The 16,331-nt window shown below is 39.6% G+C and overlaps 1 protein-coding gene across 12 annotated transcripts in view; it reads right to left on the reverse strand.

Annotated features, from left to right (window-relative positions):
- The window catches only part of MAGI1 (membrane associated guanylate kinase, WW and PDZ domain containing 1), a 1,290,512-nt gene that overhangs the window by 63,725 nt on the left and 1,210,456 nt on the right, over positions 1 to 16,331 (reverse strand). For 8 of the 12 annotated variants that reach the window (XM_078661549.1, XM_078661547.1, XM_078661555.1 and 5 more), the window contains 3 exons: positions 14,743 to 14,935; positions 11,355 to 11,654; positions 5,016 to 5,219 (listed from right to left, as the gene is read on the reverse strand). In XM_078661549.1, the coding sequence (XP_078517675.1) occupies positions 5,016 to 5,219; positions 11,355 to 11,654; positions 14,743 to 14,935 (697 nt within the window). The remainder of the gene's footprint in view (positions 1 to 5,015; positions 5,220 to 11,354; positions 11,655 to 14,742; positions 14,936 to 16,331) is intronic. The other 4 variants (XM_078661551.1, XM_078661548.1, XM_078661554.1 and 1 more) reach the window with 2 other exon arrangements.

The raw sequence follows: 16,331 nt of genomic DNA on the forward strand, positions 1-16,331 counted from the left end.
ATTAAATCAATTGTGGATGATGCCATGAACAAGATGTTCACTCAGTCAGACTTAATTGGCGAAGTCTTCCTTAAACATTATTCACAACTTTATTCAGTAACTAAAGAATGTACAGACAAAACTGTACATTTTTTGCAATTGATAGAAATGCCTGTTTTATCCATTGAACAACGCAAGGCACTTGTCCTTTCAATCTCATTGACTGAAGCGGAATCTGCAATTAAAGCATCCCCAATCACTAAAGCATGCTGAAGCAATGGCTTGCCCACAGTAGTGTATAAATTATGTATGCATCAACTAAGCCATGTTTTGGTTATTTTATATTATTACTTTTTGGAGGGTAAGGCCCCCCCCTTAGTACTTTCACCGAGTCAGTCATTAGAAGACTCTTAAAAAAGTGAAAAACACTGGAACACCAGGCTCTTATCGTCCTATTAGTTTTCTTAACTGTGACTCTAAGGTTGGGCCCATTAGCACAAAGTTTGGTTCATCCAGATCAGAATGGCTTTCTGCCCACGAGATTGATGTTAACCAACACTCATTATCTAATTCATGCCATCAACTTTTATTCTGTCAATGAGATCAAGGCAGCTATCGTGCTTGAAGTAGAAAAAGCATTCGATTTGGTTCAATGGGGGTGTGTTATTAGCAATTTTGTTCAAGTTTGATTTTTGTCTAAATTAGTCAACCTGCTGCATAATCTTTATAATAAAGCTGCAACCAAAATGATAATCTAGAAGCAGTGGGTCACATTACTAGGTGCGGCACAAGGCAGGGTTGTCCCATGTCCTCTGTTCTCTTTTTACAATTGAGATTTTGGCTTGTGCATTGAGGCACGAGCCTAGGATTTTGTCTCCAATCGATGGTGCGGCAAAGTTAAGATTACTCTATGATATGATATTAAACCTGGCAGCAGATGAAGGTAATATTCAAAACACATTTGCAAAAATCGAGGAATTTACATGCATCTGTGGCTATGAAAATAGTTCCTCCAAATCAGAAGCCTTACTGTTTAATACCTCTCCTTCGATTTTACCTGTTGAAACGCAAACTCTCTATTCAATAGAAAATCTGATTAGACATTTGTGGGTTCATGTTACTTCTACTCCATCCAATTTATTTTGATCGAATTTTACTTCCACCTTAAGTAAGTGTATGGGCCACTAAACCAGATTAAAGTCTCACAATCTATCTTTGATGAATTTGATTGAATGTAAAGACATTTTCTATGGCAGTGCAAAAAACCTCATAGAAGCTTAAGGGTACTACAACTAGATATAGCAGGAGGAGGGCTGGCAATTCCAAGAATCAAAGTCTATTATCAAGCTGCTTTGCTTGATTGGAAAACCTGAATGACCACCGCCAGAAATCTTTCCAGTTGTATCTATCTCGCCATCGTACTCGGAGAAGTTGGTGTTGAGGCATCAACCCACCCACAAAATACCAAGGCTGCCGAAGCATACAAGGTACAAGACACTACATATCCTAGTGTTCGAATATGATACGATTTGGCAGAAGTATAATGTTTGTTGGATTCATCTCTCTCTGCGTCCCAAAAATTGGTCAGCTAAGTCTACTGTAAGATAAATCCGCTATATACAATCGGGAAAAGGCTGGATGTCCCCGGCTGGCAAGCAGGGTCTGTAACATCTGGGATCAGCTAGTTAATAGTTATCCAGAGATAGTTCCTAACTTCTAGTTTATCTATATTCAAATTAGAAAATGTCATCTGTGAGAGCATTCTAGACCCTTCTTAATTAGCATAAAGAATAAGTAAAGCGCCCTTTTGTATCTCATTTCAATGGTAAAGGCAGTTGGTACCGCCTATTACATTATAAACTGGTGGAAGACACAATACCATCTTTGTTAAATGCTATTACAGCTACAACCAGCAGTAAAACCAATCAAAATCGCTGGGGGTTTTCATAATAAGACGTCTGCAGCAGAGCTATTTGTGCAGCAATTAGGATAGGCCTTTTTTAGCAAGTGGATGCTGTACCTTACTCAGTAGCTCATTCATAAGATGTAACATGCAGTTTCTGCATGCTGTTTTAGATGTGCAAATGCCAAGGGTGACTGGCTGCAGATATGCAGCACCTGTCCCAGTCTTTACTATTTCTGGGAGCAGGTGTTTTGGATCTCAAGTCAACAGCTTCAGACTACCATGCGCCCTATGGGGCTTTAATAGGAATGATTCCCCAATTCACTGATATCACCACAAGGCAAGAACAGTTTGTATTTATTGCCTTGCTGATCGCTGGATCACTAATATTACAGAATTGGAAATCTAGGAATGTACCTACTATCACCCAATGGTTGAATAAGTTACGTGTGAAGTTATTTGACAGCCTATATGCGGCAAGAATTGGCTCGATACAAAAATTCACAGAGCTATGGAGATATGTGCCCGATTTAATTAATTAGCTGTTGTATTCTTTAGGCTAATGGTATATGAATTGCATGTTTCACATGGCTTTTTTATTAACTTTTTTATTTTATAATACGAGTGTGGGAATTAATCGCTTTGTTATTGATATGCAATAACTCTTTTACTTAATCGAAATAAAATTAAAAAAATTGACATGCAAAAGATAAACTGCTTCATACAACTAAAGAATTTGTTCAACTGCATAATGGACTTAACTGCACTACATTCACATGCTCCTATGAGAAATCAGAAGACTTTTGCAAACAAGGAGGTGCATTGCGATAAAGTATGTGTCTTCATAAAAGAAAATGCATTTTTTGTATTTCTGAGGTATTCCATGGTTAAACCCTAAACATAAAAATATTGAAGGTCACTTTCATTCATCGTTGCTTTAAAGAGTATCAGTAATGCTGCCAATCACAGGGCCAGGTTATGTGGTGTGTGCGCGCGATACCAGTTTTTATTCGTTGATATGAAAGAGTAATGGCCTTTGCACCTTCCATTAACAAGAAAGTGACATAGGTGAAAGTGACGCAGGTAATGGAGCAATTGAGTTCAATAGTAGATACAAACGATCACTTATGTTTTTACGACTACACAGAATTAAAATTGGAAAGGAGCTTGCCTTATAAATTCCTGACTTTAGACCACTCATGTGGAAACAATTGCTATGTATTAGAGTTGTAAAATATAATCTTTTACAACGTGAGTTTCTCTGTTTTGTAGCACTGTAAATGTAGATTTTACCGTTACTAGAATACATTTTGTTTCAATACCTACTACACACCTCTAAGAAATATAATTCAATCCTACAGTTTGAAAGTAATTTTCAAGATTTTGATGACGAAATCATCATTGTTTTTAGCCAAAATTCTGTCCTCTGAATCAAAACAAGACTTGATATTTCCAAGAACAAGACTATAAATCTACAGGTGCATGCCACAAAAAACAAAGCATCCATGCAATCTTGAATACTGGACTGTTAAATTTTGCAGTCATCCAAACTCTCTCAGGTCAAGGACAACTAAAGGATGTTCGTTGGTACCTGCAGAGAAATGCAGTTCTCCATGCTAGACTCCAAATGTTTGGCAGCTAAGAGCAGAGGGATGCAACTCTCACACCATGTTTCAACCTTTCTCCCCAAGCTTGTCCCACTCAGGGAATAGAAAAGTAAGACGAAGAGGATAAAAAACAGAATAGGCTCTGTGATCAGGCTAAGCCAGCAAACAATGATAAGGTTACACTCATTGCTGGCACGCAGCATATAACTAGAGCACCACCAATGAACTTCTCACAGGTTTTCCTGTGCCCTAGCTTTCCTTACACCTAGCTGGCTATACTCAAACTGCTATTCTGGATGTACATACACACACACGTAGGTTGGGTCTTCCACTTTAAGTCTGGAGGGGACAATACCAAACTTTCAAGAAGCAGAATCGGGGCTGCAAAACCCAAAGTTGATTAGGCAATCTATGTTCTACCTGACCCAGACTCATACAGCCTTGTTCCAGAGCTCACAGTGGTCTAGTTGCTCATATCAAACATGGAGGTACAGAGAGGTGCGGTTTCCAAAAATGTTCAGGGGAGCCGGAACTCACAAAAATATTTTGGGACTTCTATTGCAGAGTATCATTATCACATACATTTAATTCAAACAGTGATCCACAATGCATATCTTATCATGAAAAAAGAGATAATTCTAGACCATGGTGCTCACAGTTAAAACACAGAGCAGAGGCCCTGCGAAGACAGTAAAGCGTTCTGCCCTTAGGTTGTTCATTTGTCAAAGCTATTTGATACAATAGATCATGAGGGTGGAGTAATAAAACATTGGACAGAGTGACAAAAAATAATAAGCACAGGAAAAACAATGTTTCTTGCACTTGGAGCACTGACAAACATTTTTTAAAAGCCTGCAGCGCTGACACAAAAATACTGCATCTAAGATTTTAATGTGTGATGCTTCTGAGGTGTAAAATAGACCCACATGCATGGCAATGCAAACACTCCATAGGCGGTAGAATTATACCACATACTAGGCAATAGCATGTAGTGAGAGAGTATTACTCATGGGTAAAAACAAAGCTGTTTCAATGTACATTTTAAAGAAATGGTCATAATCGGTCTGGCTAACAGATGTGCTGCCAAGTCACACTATAAACGATGGAAAACAGAGCAGCAGCAAAACCATCTGTTTGTAACGTCATGACCATGGAATATTATCTGTCCCATCGGAGGGCATGGAATACCCTCACGACTTACAACAGCCGAATGAACACCTGGCCAAAATTGTTTTTTATTATTAATAAAAAAAAACGTATGATTAATATAGATAAGTGGAAACAGATTAGCAAATAGTTTAGTTGGACCTAATTCTTCAGCCATATATTTCACAAAAAGACAGCAATTGTCCACCAACTTACTCTCAGAGTAACACCATGGCTTACTACAAGCAGTATTCAGTTGTAATTTTAGCATTATCAGGAAGAAGGCATATATTAATGAAAACGGGTGAAGAAGATAGAGCCTAATGTTACTGAGAAAGAGGAATGAAATGTAAAAAAAAATAGTAAAAGAATATACTTACCATCTCCTGGAATAATGCGCAAAGTCACTGTGTTTCCAGCTTCCTTAATTAAATTGACGATGTCGGAATGGGATTTGTTGGTGATGGAGCATCCGTTCACAGCCAATATCCGATCTCCAACTTTCAGCTTCCCACAGCGGTCTGCTGGGCTCCCCTCGATTATTCGACCTATTTTGTGGGGCATGGCCACACATGCATTTCCTGCTTTTGTATATATTGTTTTTAAATTAAGCAGTAGTATGTGGAAAGGGAAAGGAGAAATGGGTTAAAAAGGGAAAGAGAAGGTTAGGGGTTAACCAATCAAGGCATTCAGAACACGTTATTAAAGGGTAGTAATTGTTGCGGGTTGTCAAAACATTGGCAATCACGCGAAAGTCGCTATGCTCCCCGAAGGAACACCGGCAGAATACTGTGGTCCCCAACCTCTTCGTTTCATAGAAGAGCTAACTTTAATAAAACATGGAAAGTGACATAGAAGACAGATTTTAATTATCTGTGGGTGGGTATTTGTGTGCATTAAGCTCTACTCTGCCTAAACTGTAACAAAAGCACCACAAGAAGTGATGCTTTAGAGAAGAGCAGACAACCTGCAACTTGTATTCTATTCCCAAAATGATCTCTTCTGGACTAAATGGCGATACCATTCCTGGAAGTCCTCATCTGATTTTCTTCTGAGTGGAAGGGAATTTAGATTGGCTCCATGGGGTAGATTTTTCGCATTTTATTGGCTTGGTTTCTTAATCCATTGGCCATGTGCCTTAGTCATATTCATTAGAGAGTTTAAATATTTCTTAAAAGACTTTTAATCCATTTTGCTCAATTAAAGGAGGCAAGCATATATCCAAAAAGGACTATTCAGGTAGGGGCTTGCATGGCTAACATGCAGTCTTAACTTGCGAATCGCAGGCTATGCAGATGTTAAGCCGCGTGCAGCAAGCAGCCAAGCGTTGCAAGACGAAAATATTGAATTACCATGTGACATGTATATTTAATGAAGGCTGTGCTGCTCAATGGGTGCTACAGTAGTGCTATTAAGAATTATTGCAAGCTGCACAAGCATTTGCCAATGTTTTGTTCTTTCTTTCCGTAGAAAGACAATCACTTTACATCAGGTAAGGGAGAAGAGCCCACGTCCAGCACTAATGCTTACAGAGATGAACAAATTATAGTTTCTCATTACGAATGAGAGAAATATTAGGAAAGCCACAACCCACCGGAGTGTTAAAGGTAGACACAGACCAGGTAAAAACAGAAGGCACTGCATAAGCTGGGGAACAAGTGAGTCATGCATAACAAAGGGGAGGCGTATCTCAATCGAGGCCCAGTGAACTCGTGAAAGATCTGGTCTCACAGTCACATAATTATGAAACTATTACAGGACTGTCAACACAACATACTAATCACTTGCCCAATCAGATACAAGAACCATAGCGTTTTATTAAGGAAAAAAACATGTTATTGTGCATGTGACTTTATTCTGCGCATAGAATACTCCAGTTATACAACGTTTCATGTATTTAAACTCAAAAGCATTTTTTTTTACAAAATATGATACTAGCATATTAGCTGTGAAAAAAGGAACACTGCGACGGTGGTCTGCTGTCTTCGGAAATAAATCAAATGTAAACGGTTATTAAATCCCTTTCCTAATAGGCTTCTGGTTTGATGCCATTATTTTAGCTGCCCTGCACATTTTAATGAGAAATATGGCCAATTAGTCTCACTACTGAAGTTTTGCCTCTAATTTAATCGACAGGTTTGACTGGTTAGGAATTAGAAAATTCATTAGTCAGTAATAGCAGGTTTCCTGGAGAATTATTGCCTCTGAACATACGCTGCCTTTAAGTAGATAATTCCGTATCCATGTGCAAGGTATAGTACAGAACAAACAAGTACTATACATGCCTTGCCATCCATGGTCTAAACACCCATCTATTCCTCTGTGAATCACATCCCCCAGAGATGTTTTAGGGCATGGGGAAAATGGTCTCTGGCCCCAGCCTTTCAGGGGCCCCCAGATAGATGTGGCTCTGTTCTCCACACAGTGCTGCCCTGATGACCGTGAAGGATTTTAAAACACTGATTTTAAATACCATTATCATGTAATTATTCTTTTAATATAAGTAATGTGTAGGGAGTTTGTTACATTTTGTTGCAAAATGGTGCGTATGTTTTTCAATACCATGCAAAAACCATAAAAAAGTTCCTTTTAGATCGAAATGGGACCTCACATATGAGAAATGGCAGGAGGTTGCAGAGACTATTTTCAACAACATTAGCGAGCTGCTGCTATATTATGATATTTGAAAAGACAGTCACTATCCCTGAATATTAGATGGAAACACATTTAGAATGTGTACCGATGTGGCTCTGCAGAGTCAGTGACCTGGCTAACAAAGGCATGAAAAAGCTGAAATTGGATCCTAAATTCAGTGGTGTTCTGATCAGGGGCCCCCAAAATATATTTGGCCCAGGGCCCCCAAAATCCTTAAGATGTCCCGACATCACCTCACTTTTTAATAAGTGCTTCCTAGAAATGCAAGACTATAGCCCGAGAGAATGGTGTTTCATGAAGTTCCAGAGATGCTACTACACAAGAGAATGTGCGTCTCCCCATCCACCTCACAACATGTGCTAAAAGATTTCCCATCAGAAGCTCTAATTATCATTTTAGGTTCCCTCACTTTGGCTTCGACCATTCTTAAGTGCTTCATTGAGGCTTTGGCAGAGATACAACAGTCTTGTATGCTTTCTTGGAATAAATATCTATCCTAATCTATGGTGGCTACTTTGGTGGCTGTTCAACATTGCTTATTCATTTAAGCTAAATGGAAGATGCGGTTTGCACTAGATCTACACTAGAAGTCAAATGTTGTATGTGGCAGTTCCTCAACAGCATCATTAATTTACCAAAACATCTCTAGAATGATGCTCTTCATCATGTCTATTGTCCTCCATCATGCGCTAGCAAGTGACTGCATGGGAATGAAAACCAGTAGCTGAATATTTTTGGTAATGCCAGAAGACAGACCCTTGATACAAATCTTGGACTGTAATCCAAACGTGGAGACTGGACGTCCTGGTGATTCAAGAATGCAAACTTATTGAAGATTGCTTTACATTCACATTCTCTCTGTCTGCAAGCCGAGGTAATCCTGAATGCATGTGAGCTGTGCTGAATACTTCGCATTCACAGCGATGCCTTTGGACAGTACTTGAGATGAGTGACCCAACTCAATCATTCTTCACATTTTCCTGATGACTTCACAATAGTACTGTTCATTTTTATAGAAAAGCACATGGGTGATACCAGTTACATTATTCTGCAAAAGAGGTGGCAGAACTGGCCTAAATTAATCTTACTTTTAACCATACATGTGGATAACCCCAGTTGAACAAAAGCCATCAAAACGGAAAGCCTGAGGATGCAGGTGCCTGTGCTGTAACAATCAAAATAGGGCAGAGAGAAAGTAGTGCAGGAAAGCATCCATAAAGCCATAAGTATTCGAGAGAACATCTGTTCTGGGCGGATCACATAAGCAGTTTGAACTTTGCCTCAAAGGCTTAACATGATCCGGGAGACCATTTGTTGATGAGACTAAATATAGTCCTATTGGGCGAATATATTAACACCATCAAATGTTTCAAATCCTGCCTTCTGTGATAACTTAGACTCTGTGTGGTGTGCACATGGCTACATGGGTGTAAGTCAGGTGATTTACCACTCTTTCGCATTCCTGGAGAACTATGGGATGGCTATTTCAATATTCGTGGCATATAACAATTTAACAACAGATTCTATAAAGTCAACCACTCACAGAGGACTGTGGCACACCTTACAAATATTCCTTATTGTGTGCTTGAGGTTTGAGATAATTCTTCTTGAATAGGTTACATATTTACTTTGCAATGTCTCACAAGACCCCTATTTAATTAAGGTGACATGTTCCTGTTTACAAGAAACAGTACTTGATCCCTGGACTGCCCATGCTCAAATCTGAATAAAAACAACCTGGGATGTTAGTAGGGTATTGAAAGCAACGTGAAGACAAAATGCCCACAAGCTCAAAAGGAAACAAAATGTGAATTTGTGGGAGTTGTCCATAGCAACATTATAGGACGCCCCAAAAGGAGGCTAAAGTCTTTAAAAAAACAATACATAACACCAGCAGTGTACCAAAATCAGAAAAGGGAAATCAAGTCTACATGGGGCCTATGAATCTCAGAAAAGGTGCCTTCCTCACATTTTCCTTCAACTGAAACCCCAACACAAGAAATTCTTATATGAATGACAACTGATGCTTCAGCTGTCTATTGGTGGGAGCCCCAGAGCCCCACTGTGTACAATACCAATACTTTCAGTGGCCTTTGGGTCAGCCCATTGCTCATCACTGATTGGCTAGATTCAATCGTATTTGCTTGCTCCTTAAACGAGGACTCACTTCCACTTCTTGTGTTTGTCCCTTCCCTGGAGCACAGTTTGTTTGCAACCTTTTTGAATGGATGCCACATATCTCCTATGCAGACAGTAAGGGGCATAAAAGGTTTTCTATCAGTTCATGGTTCTGGTTCCCATTCCTCCCACTACCATGAAGTACAAGATAATACACCTTATGTCATTTATTCTGTCTTGGATATATAAATCAAGATCTCAATACGCCAACGCTGATAAACCAGTTCGCTGCGGGTGTCGGCCAACGGCCGTCGCGAGCACTACCTCGGTAGTGCTGCGCACGTCCGTTGGCCGACACAGCCCTGCCCGCTTAATAGAACGTTCCGCACTGGCGCGGAGCGTTCGAAGCAGCAAAGGGGTTAAGTAAGGAATGTTAACGTTACCGATATTAAACAAACACAGGCCCTAGGCTGGAAGTGTAACTAACAAATAAAAATACAGACTGCGTGAATGCAACTAAAACAGGCGTTGGCAAAGCTAACAGGTCTGGCTTTTATTGGCCACAGAATGAGCGACTGTCTTGGGCCAGTGTTTCTGTATGCCTCCAAAGATGGCAGCATGTGCACACATTGTTGATCAACACTGAATATTTTTTAACGCAATCACTGTTATCATTACATACTGGCAACTCAAATGCATTGGTAGCCATCTTCGAATGATTCTGGAATACTGTACTCCTAGTAAAGGATGGGAGGCCCTATTCTAACAAGGCCACCCATTTCCATTTCTGTGTTATACTTTGGGAGATGCTGGGCCCTAACAAAATAAAAGGAAAAACTTAGTTAAGCAAAGATATATATTTAAATAAACTGTAATACAGAGTGAAAAGACACATTGGGCCACCAGCCTGGTACTGAAAGGGACTACTATTTGGTTCATATTAAATACAAGCAAAATCCCTTCAATCACAGTGTGGTAGCCTGTGACTGAAGTGGGCTGACCCATTTTGCTAAGTAAGGTGAGCAGAAGGAAAACCTGAATGATAATTTAACAGTCCAATGGCTTCAGTCCGCAGATGCAATGTCCTGCTCTGTATGTAATACATGTTCCTTTTCTTTCTAAAAAGAATAGAATGGCTATTGTGGTCTCAAAGGCCAGGTCTACCAAGTGCAGCAGTCTAGAAACAAGGCTGGAAACGTAGCCATGGTCGGAAGACATGTCAGAAAAGGATGTTTCTGCTCTACTTTTTGCCCCCTGCATTTCTTATATATGGGTCGAAGTAGAGTTAAATAATGTTTTTGCATGATTTTAAAAAGTCTGCGTTTATAAAGGGCCGCACTTCTTAAGATATTTTTCTAGAAAAGTCTGTCTTCCAAGAACCCCCAAGTGAAAAGTTCAAAAATGTTCACCTATTAAATGTAAAGAGATTGGCATACTTTGGCACTCGTAACTAATATTTTAGGTGATACTTTAAAGAGGTGGGGCTTGCAAATATTTACAATTAATATTTAACATTAGTATGGCCTAATGCCCATGTAATTATGGAACAGTTTTCCTCATCCTTTAGACATTTTCTCAATTGATTACAGCAAATCATTTTAACAATTTCATCTAAAGGGCATTCTTTCAATTGCAGATAGCAAATCCGCTGAGGAGAAGAGAATAGCTGTGACTGCAGACTAGTGCTGAAAACAACCTAATTATTAAAAACCAGTGCAACAAATCACAAACCTAAAAAATGCAGCTGTTCCTCTTTTGCTCAGAGAGAACAAAACTCAAGAGAAATCCACTTTCCAATTAAGATGTTGATTGTTTAAAATTATCCACATTTATGGATACCAGTTATTGTTAATAAAATATGGCCAGAGCAAAAGTTAAACATTTTAATAAACCTCTCTCTGCTTGCAACTAAACGTATTAGTGATATTTTATTTTGTTGTACTTACCAAATGTTGTTCCGGCTTCTGGCCTGCTAACCGAAGACACAATGACAAAGCCAAACCCTTCGCTTTCACCTCTATGGATTTCGACATCATACGGCTGCACCACCGTACTGACCAAGCCACTGCCGCCACCTCCTCCGCTGCCAATTCCACTGGTGCTGCCGCTGCCCGAGCTCACTGTGTTCAAGGAGTTTTGACTCCCCTGGGGTGTGCGCTTTTCCTCTGTCAAAGAAGCTGGTTGAGTACTACTGTGATGAGAAGATGCTGGAGATGGCGGGACTTCATTCTCGCCTTTGCTTGGAACTGCAACGACAATATTTAATCATGGAATACGGTCACATGACAACTCAATTACGTCATTAATAGACAGTATGAAAATACTGGTGTTTAATCAGGTAGCAGTACAATAAGAATACATCAGCTGGTAATTATTTAATTTGTAGAATGTTTTGTTTATTAACCCTTAAAATAACATAAGGAAGCTAGGTTTTATAACGGTCCAGGGTGAATGGAATCTGGTTCATTTCTAATCACCTGAGTTATGTGGAGATTTGAAGTTTTATGTTCCTCTAAATTTTAAGTTTTTAAGTTTAATTCTTGGATTCGCAGCAGTAAAACCAATTACAATATTTGAAGGTTTTTACAAATCAATTTACATCATTAAATGTATCATTAAATTATCTGTATACATACAGGATTGATTCATTATAAATTTGTCACGTTTCACTAAAAGTGCCATTTTCCAAGATGGTCAATATTGAGGTAAAATTGCACTAACAATTGTGATCCCAATATACTTTCATAAATGGCAGCGAACTGTGGACTTGGACACTGGGGAGAGGGTTTTATCACTGAGTGAATCCACGTTACTGGTACTTTGTTACACTGCACTAGAAGGCCCATTTGTTTGACCATCCACACAGATATTGCCCGGGGGGTGAAATTACTGGGACAAACTTAGAAGGCTAGCAAAAGGCACCGCTGTTGACCCAGGTAGGTAACAGGAGTAAGAGGGGTGTGGACTGCTGCTTAAAATGTGGGTTCCATGGGTAGAGCCAGGATTTACTAACATTTACTCCACTGGGGTCCCCTAACGTGCTAAGATAGTCCCAAAAAAATGGGATGCCTTAGAGGCTAGAAGGTTATCAGCTCCTTTCCGCAGTCAGAACCCTTTCTTAATGGGGATGACGTTATATATGGGAATTAATGGTGTTAATTCACAGGTAGGAGCATTTACATGCATCTAACACCACCTTTTCATAATGAATATCAACACGAGGACATGGATTGACATGTGGGTTTTACCGCACTACTGCCAATTGTTAAAAGATGCACAACACACTGGAATATTATATGAGTGAATTAAGAGCCATAATTCACAGTTATGCATGAATTACAGTGTGTGTCCAGGGCCTTAACAGGCCCTTGCTCCAAGGGGGCCCAAACCCCTTCAAGGGCTCCCTAATCATCAGGGGGCCCCATTCCACTCAAGGCCAATAGATACCTGTGAGATATGGAGGCTCATGGGCCCCTCATCACATTGTGCAGGGAGGCCCCATCTTTTTGCGTTACACCATTGCGAGTTTCCATCTAGTACTGAAAAGAGTTACCTTCATACTGAATGGATACACTGGACTAGTCTATGGTGACTATGGCCTTTGCACTCCTAGGTGGACAGTTCAAAACTAAAACAAATGTAAATCCCAACAAAGCCAATACAAATGGATATATACCTGCCTTGGTTAACCTAGACAAGTCCCCAATGACAGAATTGCACAATGTAATTCTGAGGCACTATTTGGATTTAAGTCAATCAGTAGATTTCAATACCTCAGTAGGTTTGTAGAGCGCTTCTAGTCACCCGTGAGTCCTATATCACTGGATAATCAGAAGGTAATTTATATAGCTCCATCAAAGTTAACTGCCGTCGTTACCAGACGAGGATAACATTAGATTGGTAAAAGGGCTTGTAACACAAGAGCTCCATGTCAGTGGCTTCGGACTCAAATAAAGCATCTTATTTAAGCATGAGTGGCTGCATAAACCAACCATTTTATATTTTCCATTTACTTCAATCACACAGGGAGAGGATCATAAGTGCTCGTTCTCCCTCGAGTCTGAATTGACAACAAATGACTGTGGCATCTATAGCAGCAAAACTGATGCGCTGCAAGCGTGAGTGTGCCCTTCACACTCACATTTATTACAAACCCAAAGTGGACCAGTGGGAATAATGCAGACCCCTGCAGGCCCTGTGTCACTTGGGATTGATGGGGCAGTACAATGCCTATGGATATCTCTGAGGCAAGGAGTCTTGAGGCACGGGGAGGGTGGGGCACGTTCCGTGTTATGCCACAGAAGAAGAAAATAATCCCCATTTAATTCATGTGGGAATTCAAGAATCCCTTCAATAGTTTGTAATATAATGTAAAAACAAAACAGAAACCCTCAGTGTTAACAGACGACATTCCAAACTGTGCAAATTTTAGGTACAGGATGAGTAAGGATATATAGTGTCATGAGGATATTTGCCAAACATTAATAAAAATGATTTGCCTTGAACAGTTTTCACTTTTTCCATTTTTACTAATGCGTGCAAAATATTTTCGGTATTGCAGACAATAGCTTACTACTATAATGCCTACATAAGCAATGTATTATAAACGGTTTGTGCAGGAAAGTAAAAAAAAAAAGTGAGTGAATGCAAAAAATGTCCTGCATTTCTAAAGCGTTATGGGTACTGTTAATCAACAAGTATGAATACTTCACAAGACAGAAATGGAGTACGAATATGAAATACCAGCTCCCCAGTTATATGTAATACTTGCTCCCCCTGTCTGCAGGCCGCCCTATTTGCCTCTTCTTGAGCGCCAATGCAAATGGTTGAAGTAAGACAGCGGTGAATGAGGTGTAACCTATTCAAAATATCACCAAATTCCAATTTTGACAGGTGATATGCCCTACTTTGTCAATGAGCACATATATGAAACCATTTACACGAGTATCTTAAAGCATAGTGGAGGCAAACAGGAAAGGCTAGAATCTGCAATCTTCTGCCTAATGACCAGATAACAAAAAAAGCAGAAAATCACTTGCGCGCCTCCCCCCCGATTTTTTAGTCTTTATCTTAATGCGATATTATTATTTTTTCTCTTTGACTGTCAGACTACCTTAATGCTGCATTGATCTATATTCTTTGACAGTTGGGACCAATACGAATCCTCACATGTAGCTGGAGTACATTTATTTGCATAACATGTAAATCTCGGATGCCTTCAGGTCTAGCTAGCGCTATATAAAAGTAAAATAAATAAAATGTGGGACAACAGATATCTAACCTCGGTTTGGCCACTTGAAGGCCAATGGCACAGAATATAGTACACTTACATACCTGGATATACAACTTTGCGCCTTATGGTTAGATTTACGTGTCCTTGTTTGGCTGCTTGTTGCATGAGCTGAACAACAAGCTGGTGAGATTTCCCAACTACTGCGGTCCCATCCACACAGATCAGTTCATCGCCCGATCTTAGACGGCCGTCAGCATCAGCAGAACCAACTGGCACAATATGACCAATGTAAATCTGTTGGATGAGAAGAGGTTTGCTTTAGAGGATATGAAGGCGGCAACTGTGAATGCTGCGAGCAGTGAAATTAGCCCCTAAACACATATGGCAAAAGCTTCATCGGGATAATGAAATAACAGAACAAACCTAAATTGAATGACAAATCAGGGTATTTTCCTGGAAATGGTTTTCACAGAAAAATGTATAACATCTCCAAATGTCCACATGCAGGCAAAAATAATTAAATTTGGTTATCTTTCACAGATTGGTTGTCCAGATAGCTAAGACATCTAGTGCATGAAAATGATTATAAGTGGTGTCGGAAGCAGGCACCCCATCAGAATTTTAGTATTCAACAAATTATATTTAAAATGGCTGCTATATGGCAACAGTCACTTCAGAAAATTGACAACGCTCCACTGTAATTTACAAGGTACACCCACTGGTTTTGCTAAATGTCTCTGTGCAGCTGGAGGAAACTGCTGGGAGCACTTAGCAGCAGCAGAGAAGGCGAGGAAGAAGAACCAACAGTTTCACCCACAGTGGGACCAGTATCCCAGCAGCAAGGGAACAGGGACAGATTGCTCTCATGGTGTGAGCAATATACAACAGCAGGGAAAAGGGTTCACTGGCGCTCTCATAAAGTCTGCAGCGTCTTGGCAGCAGGGGAGGAGTCACTAAGCAAAGATTAAAACCCCATTGGGCACAGAAAAGAAACAGTGGTCCAGCGATAAAGAAGAAGAGATGTCAGGCGTGCTAAAGATGTGACGCGCATTCTAGTGTATGGGGAGAAGAGACACAGGATGCAGATTAAAATAAAGCCCATGACCGAAGGAGGCAGACTCAAAGCCACAATAATTGAGATATATTTACATATAAATATATATATATATAAATAGGTATCTTATTTTTTTGTTGGTGATAAACCGAATGAGTGCCAATGAGGCTCATGAATTAATACTGATAAAACGTTTTCCTAGTAATTCTAGATTATTCATAGCAGTGGTTACTTCCAAAATACAATTTATTGTTATTCTGTCTATACAGCAATATTTTGTGTAGACCGACAGGTAACAAAGAAATGATCGGAGGGTAAAAAACATTTTGGTTAAAAAAAATAATGAAGTTCTCCAGTCCAATGACCACAGGCTTGCAATTTCGCTATTAACCAAAATAAAGAAAGGCTTCCCGACAAATTTCATGGAGAAAAATATTTCTTAATTGAAGGTTGGCAAATTGCAGAAGTTTGTAAAGATGAAGGATTAGCGTGGGAAAAATCCTTCCTTAAGCAAAAAAAGAGTGAAACAAGAATTAATAAAACTGTTTAAAAGAAACATCGATTGTAGTCTCTTTTCCAGTTTTACTCCCACTAAATTCAAGCTGAAGCCAAGTACCCATGGGAAAAGATTAGCTG

Source organism: Lissotriton helveticus, chromosome 9 (genome assembly GCF_964261635.1).
Source record: "Lissotriton helveticus chromosome 9, aLisHel1.1, whole genome shotgun sequence".
Classification (NCBI taxonomy): domain Eukaryota; kingdom Metazoa; phylum Chordata; class Amphibia; order Caudata; family Salamandridae; genus Lissotriton; species Lissotriton helveticus.